Raw genomic sequence first — 17,362 nt, forward strand, 5'->3', positions numbered from 1 at the left:
GGGTATAACAAGTAGGCGGCTTGCGTGGTAGGGGGCTGCGGATTTCTGCAAATGAAACGTAGGTATCACCGAGTTGAAGGCAGTCACTCCAAATGTCCATAAGCCTTGGTGTTAGTGTGATTACAACTGCGCTTCAATGTGTAGTGGCAGCAAATGGAATGCTGTCAGGAAACCAACACAAGACATGGGGGGCAGGAAACAGCTACGTGTTGGTACAGATGTACTAACAAAGGATTTCCTACAAGCTTGTAAGCCACACACCCCTATATAAGGCTTATATAAGGCTGTGTGTCAGTGGTAAAGTAGATTGATGTGCTGTTAATCGGAGGCATTTGAAGGACGTCAGCAAGGAGCTGTCAGTCAAAGCGCGTGTGGCCCAGTAAATGGTCAAACCGACACATTGCTGAACAAAAGTTCGAAGGCGCACGATTTTTAATTGAAAATTTCAAGATGCCAAAGAACTGTTTAACAGTTAACAAGTGGCCTGACGCATATTCGAAGGCTGAAGAATGTGACAGAGGCGTCTGTAAAGCCGTTAATTACAGGTGTGGCTACTTAAATACCACAAAGCATTACCACACACACTTACAACTAAACAAATGCTTTAAATTCATACAATCTATAAAATATATGTACAATTCTACTACTTACTCTCCGCATTTGTGTGCTTGCCGCAGTGCTCTTGATTTGAACGCAGGCATAGTTTTACACGCACTGTCGGTTTATTATCATCGGCCAACGCCAGCGTGTTCATGTCGACACCCTCATCGTCATCTTCGTCGCCGCCACCAACACCATCATCATGGCCGCCAATGTGATTGTGGCCCAACGAACGTCCGCCGCCGCTGCGATATGCCGGTATATGGCGATCAATCACGGTCTCCTTAAATGTCGGTCCATTGCCGGAGAGTTGCAAATTCACAGTGTCGACAACTTCCCACTGCGCCATCGGTGTATCCATATTGACCATGGACTCCACTATGGCGACCAACGATAGACAGGTGGCGCCCACATTTATGCCCAATGTATGTGTATTCGGATCGTAGGTGACATGTAGTGGCGGTGGGATTTTGCTAACCTTTGTGGTCGTCATAATCTCATTGGAATACGGTGAGTTGCCTTTCGTGTTGAGTGCGTTCACCTTGAAGGCATAGCTTTGATGTTGATCCAGTGATGTAACCTTGCAGGGATTCTCGTGTTGGCAATCGAATTCCAGCCAATCGGTGTTGCTGGTAGCTATGGTGGCACAGTCGGGTATCAGTTGTTCTTCACGTGGCATTGGTACACGCCGATAGCTGACAAAGAATTTCGTATTGCTTAGACCACCATCGAAGCCGGGATCCCAGCTGAGCGTTACATAATTGGGACCCACATCAACGGCACGTGTGTTGGTCGGCTTCTCTGGCGGGCCCTTCTGTTGTAGGCGTATGGGTGCGCGTATTGTATCCAATGAGTTCACAACACGACAAGTGTATTCACCATAATCGGCATGTGTGAGCGAGTTGATGCGCAGCACCGAAGTATAGATATCATTGTTATCTGTGGTCGTGCTAATTTCATAATGCCCATCAGAGGACATTGTCAGCGGCGACGGATTATTGCCGAATTGCCATTGAAATTCGGGTTTGGGATAAGCTTGCACTTTGCATACGACCTCAGCAGTCTCACGTATATCGAATGCGACTTTATTGTATTGATGCAAGACAATCGGTTCATGCTCGATGCGCAATTGCATGCTCGAATTCGCGGAGTTCACTTCGTTTTCGTAGAGACATGTGTACAGGCCACGATCGCCGGGCACTAGCTGATTGCCGTTCGGACGTGCCTTGCCGCGGAACTTCAGCATGCTTTGCACCGTCACCATGCCGTTGGGACCCTGATCGGGGTTCGTCTTAACTTCGTATAAATTGAGCTCGGGCAGTATTTCGACACCGTCCTTCAACCAGCGTATGCTGGGTGCAGGCTTACCCTTAGCGCTGCAGGTGACTGCATAATCGGTATCGGCAACGCGGCGCGTCATGTGTTGTTGTAGTTTGGCGAGAAATTGTGGTGGTTGATGTATCTCAAGCACTATAGTGGCTATTTGACCATTACCCAATTCGTTGACGGCATGACAATGGTATTTACCTTCGTTACCGAGATGTGCTTTTGGTATCGAATATTGTGGTCCCTGTGCCAGCACTTTCTGTGTGCTCGAGTACTCGCCGTCCATGTCGCGGAACCAACGATACTGTGGCACCGGCCAACCGGGTGGATTAGCCGAACAGGTTAAGGTAACGCCATTACCAACATGTACAATCGGTTTGTTCGGTGTTATGAATGCCTGACCGGGACGATGTCGCACCAATAGCGCTACGGTTGAGTTGCCAACACGTTCACTACGTTCTTGTCCGTACGATTCCATTATATTCACAGCACGACAAATATAACTGCCGGCATGTTCGGCACGTACCGACGACAGTGTGAGCACTTCGCCGGAGTAACGGAATTCGGGTGAGCCCTCCTTTAACCATTCAATGGTAATTGGCGGCGGATTTGAGGTTACATTGCAGCGGATATTAACTGTCTCGCCTTCCTCGGCCTCACGCGTTTTCGACTCAATAACGACGGTTGGCGGATATAAGATGTCCAATATGAGTACACTCTCACCCGATTTGCCGAGTCCATTATCTGCTGAGCATGTATATTTGCCAGCATCTTGCGTGCTAACACGCTGTATGCTATGCACTAGGGAGGAACTAATGAAGCGGCCATCGCGTGTCCAACGCACATTAGGCACTTTGGGCTTAGCATCGACATTACACTCCAATTTGGCAGTACGATCACGTTCCACACGAAGTGGATTTTCCGGACCAACATCGACGCGGGGAAAATCTGCAAACAGAAGAAAAATTATTGTCGAAAATATTAATAAACATGCATACAAATATTTGTATAGATATGGGCGTAATACATATTAGAGGTTGATAATCAAAAAGTTGTAATTGAATTTTTACTAAGCGTCAAAGGAAAATGTAGCGGCATCCGAGCCTTATGATTGTCTCGCTTCAGACATAAGACAAATTATAGCATTGCTTGAGCTTTTCGATTGCCAGTTGCAACAACACGTAAACACATACGGTTGATTAATGTATGTCGTCGGTTGCAGGATTGTAGGGATTCGTCGCAGATGATTAGGCGAAAATTTTATGAAAAGACACGCAGCAGCGTCAGTGAAAGCAGTGATTATACACGTACTGCTTTCGGGAGAAAACTTAATTAATACCAAGAAGCAGTAAAATCTCTGTTAATAAACAGAAATATACCGTTAGAATTGCCAAGCAGTGGTAGCGTTAATTGGACATTAAAGAAGTAACGAAGGGATTAATGAGTAGCAGATAACAAAGTGAAATTAAAGAACCAACAAGAAAATGGAAAATTAGTAATATATGTCAATGCGAGAAGAAAAAAACGAAAACCAAGACTCGAACATGTTTTTTCATAATATTTCTACAGTGAAACAGAGATAAATGAATCATGGAGAAGGAGGAACTTGTAGTATACATCCCCGTTCTGCTATATAGTGCAGAGGCAGGGACTTCGACAACATCTGATCAATCGGCGTGACGAGTTTTCGAGAGAAAAGTTCTGCGGAAGATTTATGGTCCTTTGTTCTTTTGCAGCGCCTGATATCACATTAGATGGAATGATGAGCTGTATGAGTTATACAACGAGATTGACATACATAGTTCATCGAATAAAGAGAATGCGGCTACGCTGGCCAGGTCATGTCGTTCGAATGGAAGAAAACGCTACAGCTCTGAAAGTTTTCGACGCAGTACCCGCCTGAAGAAGCAGAAGGAAAGGAATGGAAGTGGTTCGCTGGAGAGATCAGATGGAGAAGGACCTAGCTATATATCTATCAATAACCTGGATTAGGCAATCAAGAAATAGTCGCTGTTGTATCGCAGAACGGACCGAATTTTCTCGAGAAGATCCCACAATTCAAAGTGATTAGTAATATACGTGCTATAAGCCGCTGAGGTTTGTCTATGGTGTAGATGTGTTAATCTCTTCTTGTTCTATCCGACCAGAAACAAATTTGTCTGACAAAATCCAGACACTTGCAGTTAGTAAAGTTTCATGCTCGTATTTTCTTTTTCCGTTCATCAACTCTAATGGTGTGTGGACTTAATGCGAAGAGGGGCTCTGGTCTCATCGGCTTGGTTGCCGTAACTATTTTAGCTTTATAGTTGGCCAGCTATACTTTAGTGCTAGGATATCGATGATAGTAGTACAATATTCCTCAGAATGAAAGTCATACGCTTAATAGTCGGAAAGAGACTCTAGCCTTAGTTGCACATAAAGATGCTCAGATGACTTATGGCTCTAACTGGATCACTATCTCTATCACTCTCTCAACAACTTCAACAACAGGTATTTTTATGAGGTAAGGCAGAACTCTTGGAGGATGTGAAGAAATTCAGGCAAGTGAGGCAAGTTCTCTGATTGCCATTCACTTGGGAGTGGCCAGAAACGATTTTTTTACATATAGCTCAAGCTGCTCAAGACTTCCGGTCTTAGGCGAAATATCCTCTGGGTAGCCAAAGAACATCCGTTTGAAGGTAAGCCAAACTGAGAATGCGAACCATCCCAACTCAGGGTTGCGCGTTGGGTTTGAGACCCGCTACGCCCCCAATAAAGAGTAATCAGTAGCCTCGGATGACGGCTATAACTGCGTAATCGGTTTCTACGCCAGTAAAGAAGAAGAAGACAGAACTCTCAGTAATAAGAACATATATGATTTTGACCACCTTCGAGCCATTCTATTTTTTGCAACATATTTCCTTTTTTTACTCAATTTACACAATTCTCTCAGTTCCGCAGCCTCCGCATTATTTCCAGAGCACTTGCAACAAGCGAAACGGTCTGGGATATTTGCTGCCACAGCGTAGTAATTAAAATGTCTCATTCGCATGCTGAGTGCCCGAAAGCAACTGTCAACAAGGTGTCGACTTTGCTTTTGCCTTTGCCACGCACAACAGCAGGGGAACTCAGCAGGCAAAAAGGCAGGAAAGCGCGACAGTTTACTTGCAACAGGAGGTGCACAAAAGGCAACAAGTGCCCAAGCCTGAGCCCGAGAGAATAAAGGCGCTGCCACACATATACCCTCATGGATCATACACATACACACCAAAACACATACAGACGCACACGCTCAGGTAGGTTTTTAGTGGCTGCAGTAGTTTACGTTTAGTTGGCCTAAGCATTGTTGCTGCTGCCTTTATCGGCGAGAGCGAATGGCTGGCGTATATTTCTTAATGACACTAATAAAGTCGCGAGCACTCGAAAGCCAGAAAGCAAAGTGCTGGCATAAAAATGAGGTGAAAGAGTGGTGGCAAGCAAGAACTAAGCAACTATGCAACCAACACACACACAGACATATACTATATTAAATAGAAAATACCGTCGATTTGAAATTGGAGCACACAGAGCGTAGAATAAGAATATAAAAATGCCAAGCGCAAGAAACAAAGCACAGAAAAATAGCAACAAAGTGCGCGATTTGCAACAACTCGAGACTGTGGCGCAACAAACCAACTACTAAGTGGATTGCTAAGCAGGCGAAGAAGTAATGCGAATATTACATGATTGTCGTCGCGTTTAACGGCACTACTTGTTGCCGTTGGCGATAGTGCAACGCAAATAAGAAAAATGCAGCTTCCTTTTATGCGAACTCACTCTGTGTGTGAGTGTGTGTGCGTGCACGCGTGAATGCCTGCATAAAACACTATCAGGTGGTTAGCGTGGTGAAAGGCAACTAGGGGCGACGGTGAAAGGAAAGTTGCGCGCTCGACAACTAATTGCAAAAATGCTTGCCTGCAGCAGTTCCTTTACATAGTTGCATTTCTTCGCAACCATTTATAATGAGTTGCGGTGTGCTGCGATTTTATTTAATTATTTTTATAATCATTATCTGCTTTTTGCTCACTCACTTACTAATTTAAAGCAAAATGTTGCCAAGATTAATGAATATGGGAGAAAGTTCTATTTGAAATGTTAGCTAGAACAAAAAATGTGCTAGAAATGAGTTCAGGGTTGATTGGATTAGTTAAAGAGTGATTGTCGTCAGCTTGAAATATTAGAGAGGCGAAGATAATGAAGCATTAAATACATTTTATCGATTTATACGATATATGAAAAAACTAGAGGACATACTAAACTTTAGTGAACAAAGTGAGGTTTTGACAGAGCTAATTGGTTGGTAGGGCGTTTCTAGAATAATACAACCGTAAATTATTAAATTCCTCGTAGAAAAAGAAAAGTTTCTTCACACCATCTAACGGTACACCACTCAAGAAATATTCAATATTTTAACATTTAAGGAAAGCTGATCAAAACCACTCTTCAGAGGCACCTTTTTCATATTTGGCATAAGTCTTGGCCAATTCAAGAGCAAATATGTCAAAGAAATGTTAAAATATATGGTAATCGAAGAACGACGAACTGAGATTCAACTTCTCTCTGGTCACTCTGTTAATGATAATAATACGTCAGATATGTGCTCATATACCAAGTGCACGATAAGTTATGTTAGGTTAGGTGGGAAAAGGTCGTTCCTAAATTGCGATCTCACTTGGACAGCTAAAAATGTCGGTCTATTGTGGTAAAACTCCTATATAATTGATCATAAAGATGCTCATAAATCAGCAAAGCGCTTTGAGCCTAACACAAATTTGTTGATGCAGCTAATACCAATCGAAATTATGTTTCCTGATACATACCACGAAAGTATGTCTGCCGAGATGTTTCTACCTCTGTCTTATCTTACAAAAGCTGGACAATGACTGAGAAAATCCATGTATGTGTCACCTTTTTCCATACAGCTTTGACAACTTGGGTCTTATAAGATGTTTAACCTAACCGCATTAATGCCTATTGGGCAACGTCCAGTAAGTACACTACTATTGCAGACTGTTTATGCACAAATAGCTTAGTAAATCTCTTGCGGCCCGACTGATCTCAAAGTCGTACAGAAGTCGATCATAGCCTGCTAAGCGCATGCGAGGTCCATAGGTCCAACCCTGAAACACAAGATGGCGATTCAACTCATTTTTAAACCAATGTGAGCGCGGAAAGGTCTTTCCAACTCTTCGGCTTTACAGTTTCCAGCGAATCCGTTATATTAATGATCCCTGATCCCTCGACTGTCGGGTATTCGTAAGCGGAACGGACCTGGACTTTTATCTAGCCAAGGACTGTCAACTCGGTAGAATTTTGCCACTACAGCAACAACATAGGAATCCAAATGAGTTTGAGACACAACCTGACTAACTTTGTGCGCACAACTTGCGAGCTCAACGCTAGTAGTGTCGTTCAGCTGTCGGAATGAATGTTTACCTCTCTGAAAGAGGTTGCACTTTGGAGGAGTACACTTAACGCTTCCTTAATAATGTAGCAGCTACTTCCGCCTGTAAAACATTACAGTGGTCCGTAAGCCTAAAGCTTGACGGAAAGCTCCTTACGGAAATTTGACAGACTATTTTCAAATATTAGAATAATAAATTCCCAGAACCGATAAGGCGCTGTGTTTTACTACTTTTAACTTTGCTGATGGTAGGCCAAGCTTCATGTTATCCAAGAAATGATGAAACTATCAAGCTAACTCCGGTCAGCTGTGATGATTAAATTAAAAATCAATTTCATAGGAAGATTTGATCAAGTGAAGATCACGATGATCATAAGATCGAAAATAGTAAAATTTTCGGCCATATTTTGAATTCTATTTTACATAAACACATTTTTTCTGCCTTAGAATCAGAAGTAATGGTTTTTCGAAACGTTTTTACAAAGCTAACTTTTATAAGGATCGTATAGACTAAACCCCGAATGATGATGATAAGTTGTACAAGAAAAAATATTGGTCGTATTATAGAGATTAAACTAATCTAGGACAAATAGCTTTTCCAATTCCGCAAATTACATTTAAAAAATAAGAAACTTTTCCGATTCTACTTCTTCCAGAGCTCCAACAGCTCAAGATGCTGAGGTTGTGACGAAACAAAGAGCAAGCGGTTACACAGCTGCGATACAAGTTCTACAAGTTAAGCTCACTAAATTTTGATACATGCCAAGTCAACACCGGCCAATACAGCCAGCCTTTCGCGCAAAGAAGCTGAAGAAAGAAAGCGGATGAAAGCAAGGCAAACGAACAAGCATATGTGCACACGAAGCGCACACACTTAGAACCTTTAAACAAGTTTCGGGAAGCGAAACAAGCGCGCTGAGTATGAAGGAGTAGTAACAGCGCAAACAATGGTTGAAGAAAAGTTGCGGTTGAAGCAGTTAATACGACTACGGGTCAATAACATTAACACCAGAACACACTTCAAAGCGTGTGTGCTACGCGAAGCGTATGAGCGAACGCGCGCAAATGAGAGAAATAAAAACGACGCTTTCTTTAGACCACTAAAGACGATTTATGTAAGTGACTTTGGCCTTTGGACGCAAACACAGAGGCACACTTTAGAAGCAGAATTTTATTGCGTATGTATATCAACAATGTGGGGATGTAAGCCTTTTAAAAATGAGCATCAGAATCATAGCTTCAGTTATACATATATAATAAAGGGTGTTTATATAGCAATGATAGGCTGCTTTGTATCTTTAGTGGTTGTGTAACTTGCGTCTGACTACACTTCGAGGACTCATAAAGACAGAAAAGTGAATTTCGTGCAGATATCTGATTTAGAGCGGTTTGTTTATATGGCAGCTATATAATATAGTGATCCGATCTTAACAATTTCTTCACAGGTTGTGGCGTTGCCTTGGGCAATATACGATTCCAAATAACGTGAAGATATCTTGTCAAATAGGAAAGTTTTCCATACAGGCACTTGATTTTGTTGAAACAGTTTGTACGGCAGCTATATGATAGAGTTGTCCGATCTGCACAGTTTGTTCGGGGATAGTAACCCTGCTTTGGGCAATACCACATCACAAGTTTCGTTAAGATATCTTGCCAAATAAACAAGTTTTCCTTGCAAGAACTTGAATTTGATCGGTTAGTTCGTATAGCAGCCATAAGCTATAACGGTCCAATATCGGTAGTTCTGATATATTAGTACCTTCTTCGTGAAAAAGGAAGGTATACCAAATTTCAGATGTATATCTCAAAAATTGAGGGATCAGTTCACGTATATATAGACGTATAGGAAGACCGAAGTGGTTTGACTCAGCTTGCCACGCTGACCACTTAAATATAATTAGTTTCTCGGGTCTTCGACGTTGACTACTGGGTGTTACAAACTTTGTTGCAAGCTTAATATTAACTGATCAAAGTATAATTATTAGAGATACACCGATTTCTTCAATGCCATCTATAAATACCGAGTATATATCGGATATAATGATATAACTTATTCAATACCAGATCACTTTTCCTCAACCCCTTCTGCCCACCCTCTATTTCTACCGCTTATAAACCAGAATGCTACCAACCAAAACAGAAGAGGCAACAGATTTGAATAGATGAATGCTCACATAAGTGAGGTTATGTGGCATTTGGTGGAGGCAGCATTTTTGTTTTGGGCGACAGGTGGAGGTCAATGCGAAAATGCATTAAAAACAAGATTGTAGCGCTCATATATCAATGCCTCCAAGGGTCTATGGGAACCATCATTAATTGTCAGCTTAGTTGAGAGATCTTATAACATGTAACAGTGCAACATGCCACACACACGTAATGTCAACATATTTGAATGGGGTTTGGCAGGCTTTGGATGTGGCTGTCAAAGTGTGTTTACATTGCCTCACTGCCGATGCTGAATTTCGCATTCGCATTTCAGCTGCCAGCAGCATTCAATTTGATAGCGTTTCAAGCTTATGCCACATGCTATGTGTTGGTAGCTTGTAAATGTGGCACACATGCACACACACACGCGCGCGTAGCAATGAGCAACACGCAATGGCAGCGCCACAATTAATTTCCTGTTTCAACACAAATGATGCCACATCAAGTTCGGCGAAAAGGCAGCGTAGTGCGTATGTGGTTAACTTGAGCCAAGTTGTTGTTGTTGGCAGCACATAATATGAATGTATGTGTGTGCGTTCATGAATATTAGTTGCGTCTGCGTCATGATGCTGTGTGTTAGCGTCGGCCTTACTACTTTTTAATCTCATATTCATTAGCCACAAGTGCGCCGCTCGTCGAAGCTCCTCCGGACCTTGAATACCCGAACCGACCCTTCGCATCTTCTGACCCGCAAATCGTAATTTCTTCTGCTTGCCATCAGCCAGCCGTCAGCTGCGCGTAAATACGTGTGTGTGTTTGTGCGCATTTAATGTTGCCATATCAATCTTTTCACCCTCTGACCATTTTGCTGCTCGCTCCGCCAACTTTATGCTTTCATGCGGTGTTTTCGACGGCTTATATTAAGTTTTTGCTTCGAGCGCAACATTTGCGCTACTTGGATAATTTTACAATTAACTCAATCAGTTCGTTATTGTATTTTTGTTGTACTGTTTGCATGTACGTATGTATGTATATAAAGTTATATAAGTATGTGTGTATGTGTTATAGAGTGTGAGTTGAGTTTTTGGTGGCTTAGCAGCTCGAGCTCGTTTCAGAGTGGCGGCAGTAAAACAAATGTATCACTTGGGGTGTTTGAATGCTGTGAAGAATTAATTTTCTTAAATCAACTCCCTTTATTTTTGATAAATTTTATGCGTATTATATTGTGAATGATCCACAAAACCTTATTCTTAAAAGGAATTATTCAAATAAGTAACTAGTTCGGTACTAGTATGAATTTTCATTTACATATAGATCGAGATCATATGTTTTAAATGGCCTACATATGCGCTGAATGACTAAAGAGAACAAAATTTCGTGGAATGAAAAATTTACTTTCGCTTAGATTGATATTGCACTGCAGAGAACTTTTCGCCTATTCCTGTTTTAGGCCTCCTAACCTCTTCAGCGTCTTCCAAGCAGAGCTGACTGACATAAAGGTATCACTGGATCTACTGTTCCGGTGTGCAACCTCCTTTAGACTGGTGACTATCCTCTCCGATAGTAGAGAAGCGATATTAGCCTTGACAGACAGTGTTTAGACACCTTGTATCTACTATTGAATTATTTTATGATTAGAGTGGTTCGGTTCTTGAACACAGAGATATTGCAGTAACTTGTAAGGCTGTTAAGATTATCTACTAGGACAGGCACTTCAGTCTCAATAACTAATTAATGTGATCAAGATGGAATTTCATTTTGTTTCAAGGCTGATGCCTCAATGTCCAATAACTGCGAAATAAAAACGGGTAGGAGATCCTTTGGCTCACTTTTGGAATCACTACGGAACTGTTGGATTTCAGTCCAAATCAGCAAGCGCTACCAACAGCTGTGTAGTCGGAAGATACTCCTGGCACAGGAAAATCGGAGGAGGTTGAGAGAGTTCTTCGCCCTCAGTTTTTAATAATTGTACGAGTTCTAGCTGAACACTGTCCGACGGGGATTCATGCGAGAATATTGAACATCATATCATCATCATTAACTTCGGCAATCGTCTTGTTACATATAGTTTCAGAGCTATGAAACAGTATTAAAGCATCTGAGACATAGATAATTGTAATATGCGAATTAGTCCAATAGAATTAATTAATATTGCACTAGGAGCAAACAAGAACCTGTTAACGAGTTCCATTTGCTAGAAAGATTAACTAAATAAAATCCATTTTTTTGAGAATTTTAAGAATTGAAGCATGACCAAGTTTAAGCTTGATAATGGCTAAAATACGTAAACAGATTTCTTGGGGCTATTTATACGGCATCATATTGTCTTTTTGCCTAACCACTACCTCTATCACTATTTCTCCACCTGTAGGATACTTTGTATATTGAATTAACTCTACTACTTTGCTCTTGACCCCATCTCTGTTTCAGATGTTCTGACATATTTTCTAATCCCTTCTCTGCTAATATCAAATCTTTGCTATCCATATTCGTTTTCCTATTCATGTGTTTCTCACTCTTCTTCTTCTTCTTAATTTGAATTTCCATTTTCGTCTAGTATTTACAGCTTTTTACTTCCGTTTATCGTTATCCTCAACGCGATATATGTGTATCAATCAAAACTATCTCATTATTTAAACACTTATCTTCTTATAATCCATAAAATTTTCGAACCTTAATTAATTTGAAAACATAAAGCAACAAATGCTGATTTCCTTAAGTAACAGTCTCGTTTACATACTATAATTTACATACACATACATATGTACTAACAATTTGGTACGCAGAACTTTCCGAAATGTTATTGAAACTCTCACTCTAAGTAACTCATATTTTTAATTATACTCGTACACTTTCCAGTTTGCCTTCCGCATGAGCTTCATTCAGGGTTTCCCGCGAAGAGTTGCTACCGAGAAAGCACACAACGGAAACTTTTGGCGAAAATCAAATTCAACTACAAAAACTTAATGTATGTGTGTGTGTGTGAGCTTAGATTACGCTTACATGCGTTTATGCATGTTTGTATGTATGTGTATGTGAACTAGATTAAAAGCAGCTGATGCGTTCTGTTTCAAGTGTTGCTTGATAATTAGCAATTATTTTCCAGCAATGTGGTTTATAGCCGGCATTCGGCGCTTATGCGTATATTGGAATACAAAATTATGTTTTCGAGAAATGTGTTGCTATCGTGTTATTGCTATTTTTCGTTTTTGCTTTTGCAAGCCACATGATTAATGAGTGCTCTGCGGATTCGAGTGAACAGCGTTCATAGGAACTAATTAAATTTTGATTTAAGAAAAAAATTTGGAAATTTGCGCCTGAAGGAAGTTAAAGCACAGAAAATTTGCAGAAAATATTTTTAGTATACACTTGAAAGGTGTTTGCTTACTAAGGCTATTTTGTATTTTATTGACGAAAATAAATTTTCCATAACCATATATCAATTTACTTTTTTGTAGCCTACCTTTAGGTGGCAAGTGCGAAAAATCAGATGATATGAGATCAGATGAAATGCCTAAAAGTATGTAGTGGAAAGAGTTGTGTACTCCAAAATCTGATATTAGCTGTCTCAACAAATTTGTGGCAGGCTTAAAGCGTTTTGTCGATCTGTAAGGGTCTTATGATCCGGTTTTTAGGAGTTTATAGGCACCACAACGGACAGGCGTTTTAAGCTGTAAAAGTCAAATCCTACTTTGGTCGACCTTTTAACCTAACCTAACTTGTAATATCGACAATTTTACAAACTCAAACTGTCTAGATCAGTGAAAGTGGCTGAAGATAATAGTCTAAACTTCATTATTTTTTAGTTATGAAAAGCTTTGGTTTCAGAAAAAATCACATCGGAGTAACTACAACCAAAATGTAACAAAAAATAAACTTTTCTTCTTTAGAGCAGCGACTTCAGTTTATTTTATGGTATGATTTATAAAAATTCTTGGTCTACTTCTCACATGATTTATGGAAAATCAGACTCAGTTAAGTCGAAAAGAGGCGTATTAAATTCTCAAAAATTTTATATTGCGTACTTCAAAAGCAAAAATTCACAGTTTAAATGCAAGTGAATTATTTCAGTTTGTCCTTTTACACACACAATTTCTATATATTATGTATGCATGAGTGTCAAGCGGTAAGAAACCAGAGAATTTTTGTGAATGCCTAGCAAATTTTTAGGTCCAGCAAGTTATCAACTATGCCAAGACTAACCTGCTTTCCTTGTCCAAACAAGTTCATGTGATTAAAAGAACGTGCGTAGGAGCTAAAACAGGCAGTGAGCTACACTGGAAGCACACGCACACACGGATACAGTAATGCTTACGACCCCAAACACACTATGTACATATGTATGAATAGCTTGAGCTTATAGATCAAGTGAGTAAATGCAATAATGAAAGAATGGCAGGAGCGGCATTGATGACAAGTAACAATAACAAAAAAAGGTAACAACAACAATAGTAAAATACAACAACAACAACAACAATAAAAGGTAATAACAACAATAACAAAAAAACCAGTAACGACAACAACAATAAAAAGTAAGAACAACGTTAATAAAAAAAATTGCATAAACAACAAAGAAAAATTACAACAACAACAGCAACGAGTATGTAATAAAATAGCATATTAAGCCATCCATCAAATGACATGGCGATATGCCACTGAGCAAATACAAACAGTTTGTTTGTATGTTCATATGAAAGTATATGTATATATGTCCCGTTAAGAACATCTAAGCCTGCTCAACATTGTTTGTGTAGTGAGTGAATGGCTAAATGAATAAAGAAATGAATTGTATGCTGGCTGACAGCTGGAATGCCACGTGGACTAATGCCATAAAAAAGCGGGTAATCGCCAGAAGAATTGCTACACGAGCGAAATATAACTCCTGCTACGATATACCCACATACAGAAACACGTAGCAAGTATCCTTATCGAAATTAGCTAATGTGCTTTTTGAAATGGAATCAAATAATAAATTAAGTAGGTAAGTAAGAGGGAACAGTTCGAAGATATTTTCGGAGACGGCACTTTGGCGGCTATTTTGGGCACCCTGTTGATTGAATTTTGATTATTTTATTTTAATATATATATTTTTTTGTTTTCACTGTGTGTATTACTTTTTCACTGCAGCATGTGAGTCCAATTTTAGACGCATGCGGGTGGCAAATTACAAATTATTGAATTACTCATTACGACTCCGCAGATGGGGTAATTGCTTTGAGGTAGGAAAATTTTTGTTAGCAAAATAAATGAATTCGTTAAAATTGGAATTGAAAATTCTCGAAGTGTTGAGTTTTGCACATTATTACATTAAAGGAAATAAAATACAACTACATACTAAATTCTTGCCAGAAATTTCGTAGAAAAAATTTGAAAATTTTGATATGATTTTTCGAATGTTTTCAAATTATTTGAAAATTATACTTTTCTTATACATATATTTTCTATGTATATTTTTATAAAAAAAATTTATTGAAACCAGCTAATAATACCAAATAGTCAAAACTTTCGCATTTTTCTCAAAAATGAAAGCGTATCTATTTTTCTGGCCAGCAGTGTAATTGTTAAATAATAAAATTTTAAACAAAAAATGTTAGCTTTCAGCATAAAAAATTAAATTAAGTTTATTTTATTTTATGCACAACTAGTTAAAAAAGAACTAGTTGGAGTCTAGTACAGTATGTGCACATGAGTAAAAGTTCGCCAACCGATTTTTTTAACATAAAAAAAATTAATAATACTATTTAAATTAAGTTTATTTTATTTCATGCACAACTAGTCTTCAACAGACTGGTTGGAGTCTAGTACATTATGTGCAAATGAGTAAAAGTTTGTCAAACGAATTTCTTTCAGTATAAAAAAACAATAAAACTATTTAAATTAAGTTCATTTTATTTCATGCACAACTAGTCAGCAACGGACTGGTTGGAGTCTAGTACATTATGTGCATATGAGTAAAAGTTCGCCAATTGAATTTCATTGAGCATAAGAAACTAATATTATATTTTAAAACAAGTTTATTTTTTTCAAGCGCAACTAGTCTGCAACGGACAAGGTGGGGTCTAGAAAATTATGTGCATATGAGTAGAAGTTCGCCAACCAAAGTTTTTTCTGTAGGAAACACTGTTAAATTTTCTATAGCTTGCATTAGAAAACATTTTTTTACAAAAAAAAAATTGGAGCCAAATAGAATATATTTTTTACTTCGACAAAAGATTACATTTTTAATAGCTTACCAAACCGACAGTGGGGAAGTAAAGCTAAGCTAAATATAATTGTGAACTTTTAAGCAACATAAATACAATAGAAACTAGTTATTTCTATGACGAAAGTCAGTGAAAGAGATCGGACCCTGCCCGAGCAATAATAGCAAAAAAAAAAAACATAAAATAAAAATAATAATAAAAATAATAATAATAATAATAAAAATAAAAAATTAGTGCCAAAAATCTACAGAAAACTTGAGAACATTTGATTTGCCGTCATTTTCTCATTATATAATACTACGCAAACTGCTAAACTGCCGAATTATAACGGTTTACGCAAGTAATATAATTTTTATAAATTCAATTAAGGTCCCACAAGTATTTAGACCGCCCACGTGCATTTTCTATTGAATGTTTTTTGCTTACTCGCTGTTGTTGTTATTTTCTAGGTATAATCCGAATTTTCGCACACACATAAACAACAACAAAAACAGAACAGAACAATTTAGAAACGCAACAAAGCTGTCTTTAGTAAGCAAAGTTTAGGAGCCACAAAGCTATGACCAGCAGGCGAAGTGGTCAATCGTTTACGAAAGCGGACAATAGAAACGAATGCGCAGCGCGGAGAATGGGCAGCATAATAAAATAATAAAGTAAGGTAGCGAAGGTGGGTTGAAAGGTGGGCTGAAAGCAGGGCGTGGCAATAGCAGCAGAAATCGAACTGTTTAAAAGTAATAAAAAAATTCAATTTAAAAAGCAACAACAATAAATATGAAATGACAACAGACGCAAACAACATGGCAACAATGAATGGACGTATGAAATTCTATACAAGCGCATATAAAGCAACAAGAACACAAAACAACTCACTACTGGCACAATTGGCGGCAACGAAGTTATACACAATTGCAAAATTTCAGCATTTGTCGTTTGGCGGCTTAATTTAAAATTGATTGGAAAATATTTGTGCTGCGCAGCGTGGAGTTTGAATGGGAAGGTTTGTGAAGTGGGTGTGTATGACTTCTGGATATACTATATGTTTAGACATACATATGTATTTATGTTGAAACAGAAATGAAGTGCAAAATTGTTGAAATGTTTTGGAAATACATTAAGTGAATAATAGAACTTCAAATAAGCATACTTGAAATTTAGCTGATATATACGGGATATATGTATATCGGTTAAGTAAAGTTAAATGACGATTTCAGTTACTTTGGAAGATTTATGTCAAATATTTCGGAAATTATTAAGTGAATAATAGAACTTTCAATAAACGTACTTGAAATATATGTATCTGGTATATACCGGATATATAACACGGTTAAGATAAGTTAAATGTCGATTTTACAAATTTTGGGATAGTTATGTCAAATATTATGGAAATATAATAAGCGAATAATAGAACTTCAAGTTTGCACTTGAAATATATCAGGTATATACCGGGTATATAGCGGTTAAGATAAATTAAATATCGATTTCTCTTATTTTTGAGAGTTATATCAAATACTGGGGACCATATATTCTATTTTATTTATATATCGTACCTTTTGTAAGAAGTAAGTGACTATATGGTGAGTTTGGTTGAGTTTTCTAACACTTGCAAACTACTAGTATGAGAATTTATGTATAAAAGTGGGTTGGATTCGAATGAACATTTTGTGTG

At 38.7% G+C, this 17,362-nt stretch overlaps 1 protein-coding gene across 7 annotated transcripts in view; it reads right to left on the bottom strand.

The window, feature by feature from the left end:
• Positions 1-17,362, bottom strand: part of LOC120767406 (muscle M-line assembly protein unc-89) — a 305,856-nt gene that overhangs the window by 64,718 nt on the left and 223,776 nt on the right. For all 7 annotated transcript variants that reach the window (XR_005704690.1, XR_005704691.1, XM_040093448.1 and 4 more), the window contains exon 6: positions 652-2,874. Coding sequence is in view for 5 of the 7 variants with exons in the window: in XM_040093448.1 (XP_039949382.1) it covers positions 652-2,874 (2,223 nt within the window). In the remaining 2 variants the exon portion in view is untranslated. The remainder of the gene's footprint in view (positions 1-651; positions 2,875-17,362) is intronic.

Source organism: Bactrocera tryoni, chromosome 2, assembly GCF_016617805.1.
Source record: "Bactrocera tryoni isolate S06 chromosome 2, CSIRO_BtryS06_freeze2, whole genome shotgun sequence".
NCBI classification, from domain to species: Eukaryota; Metazoa; Arthropoda; class Insecta; order Diptera; family Tephritidae; genus Bactrocera; species Bactrocera tryoni.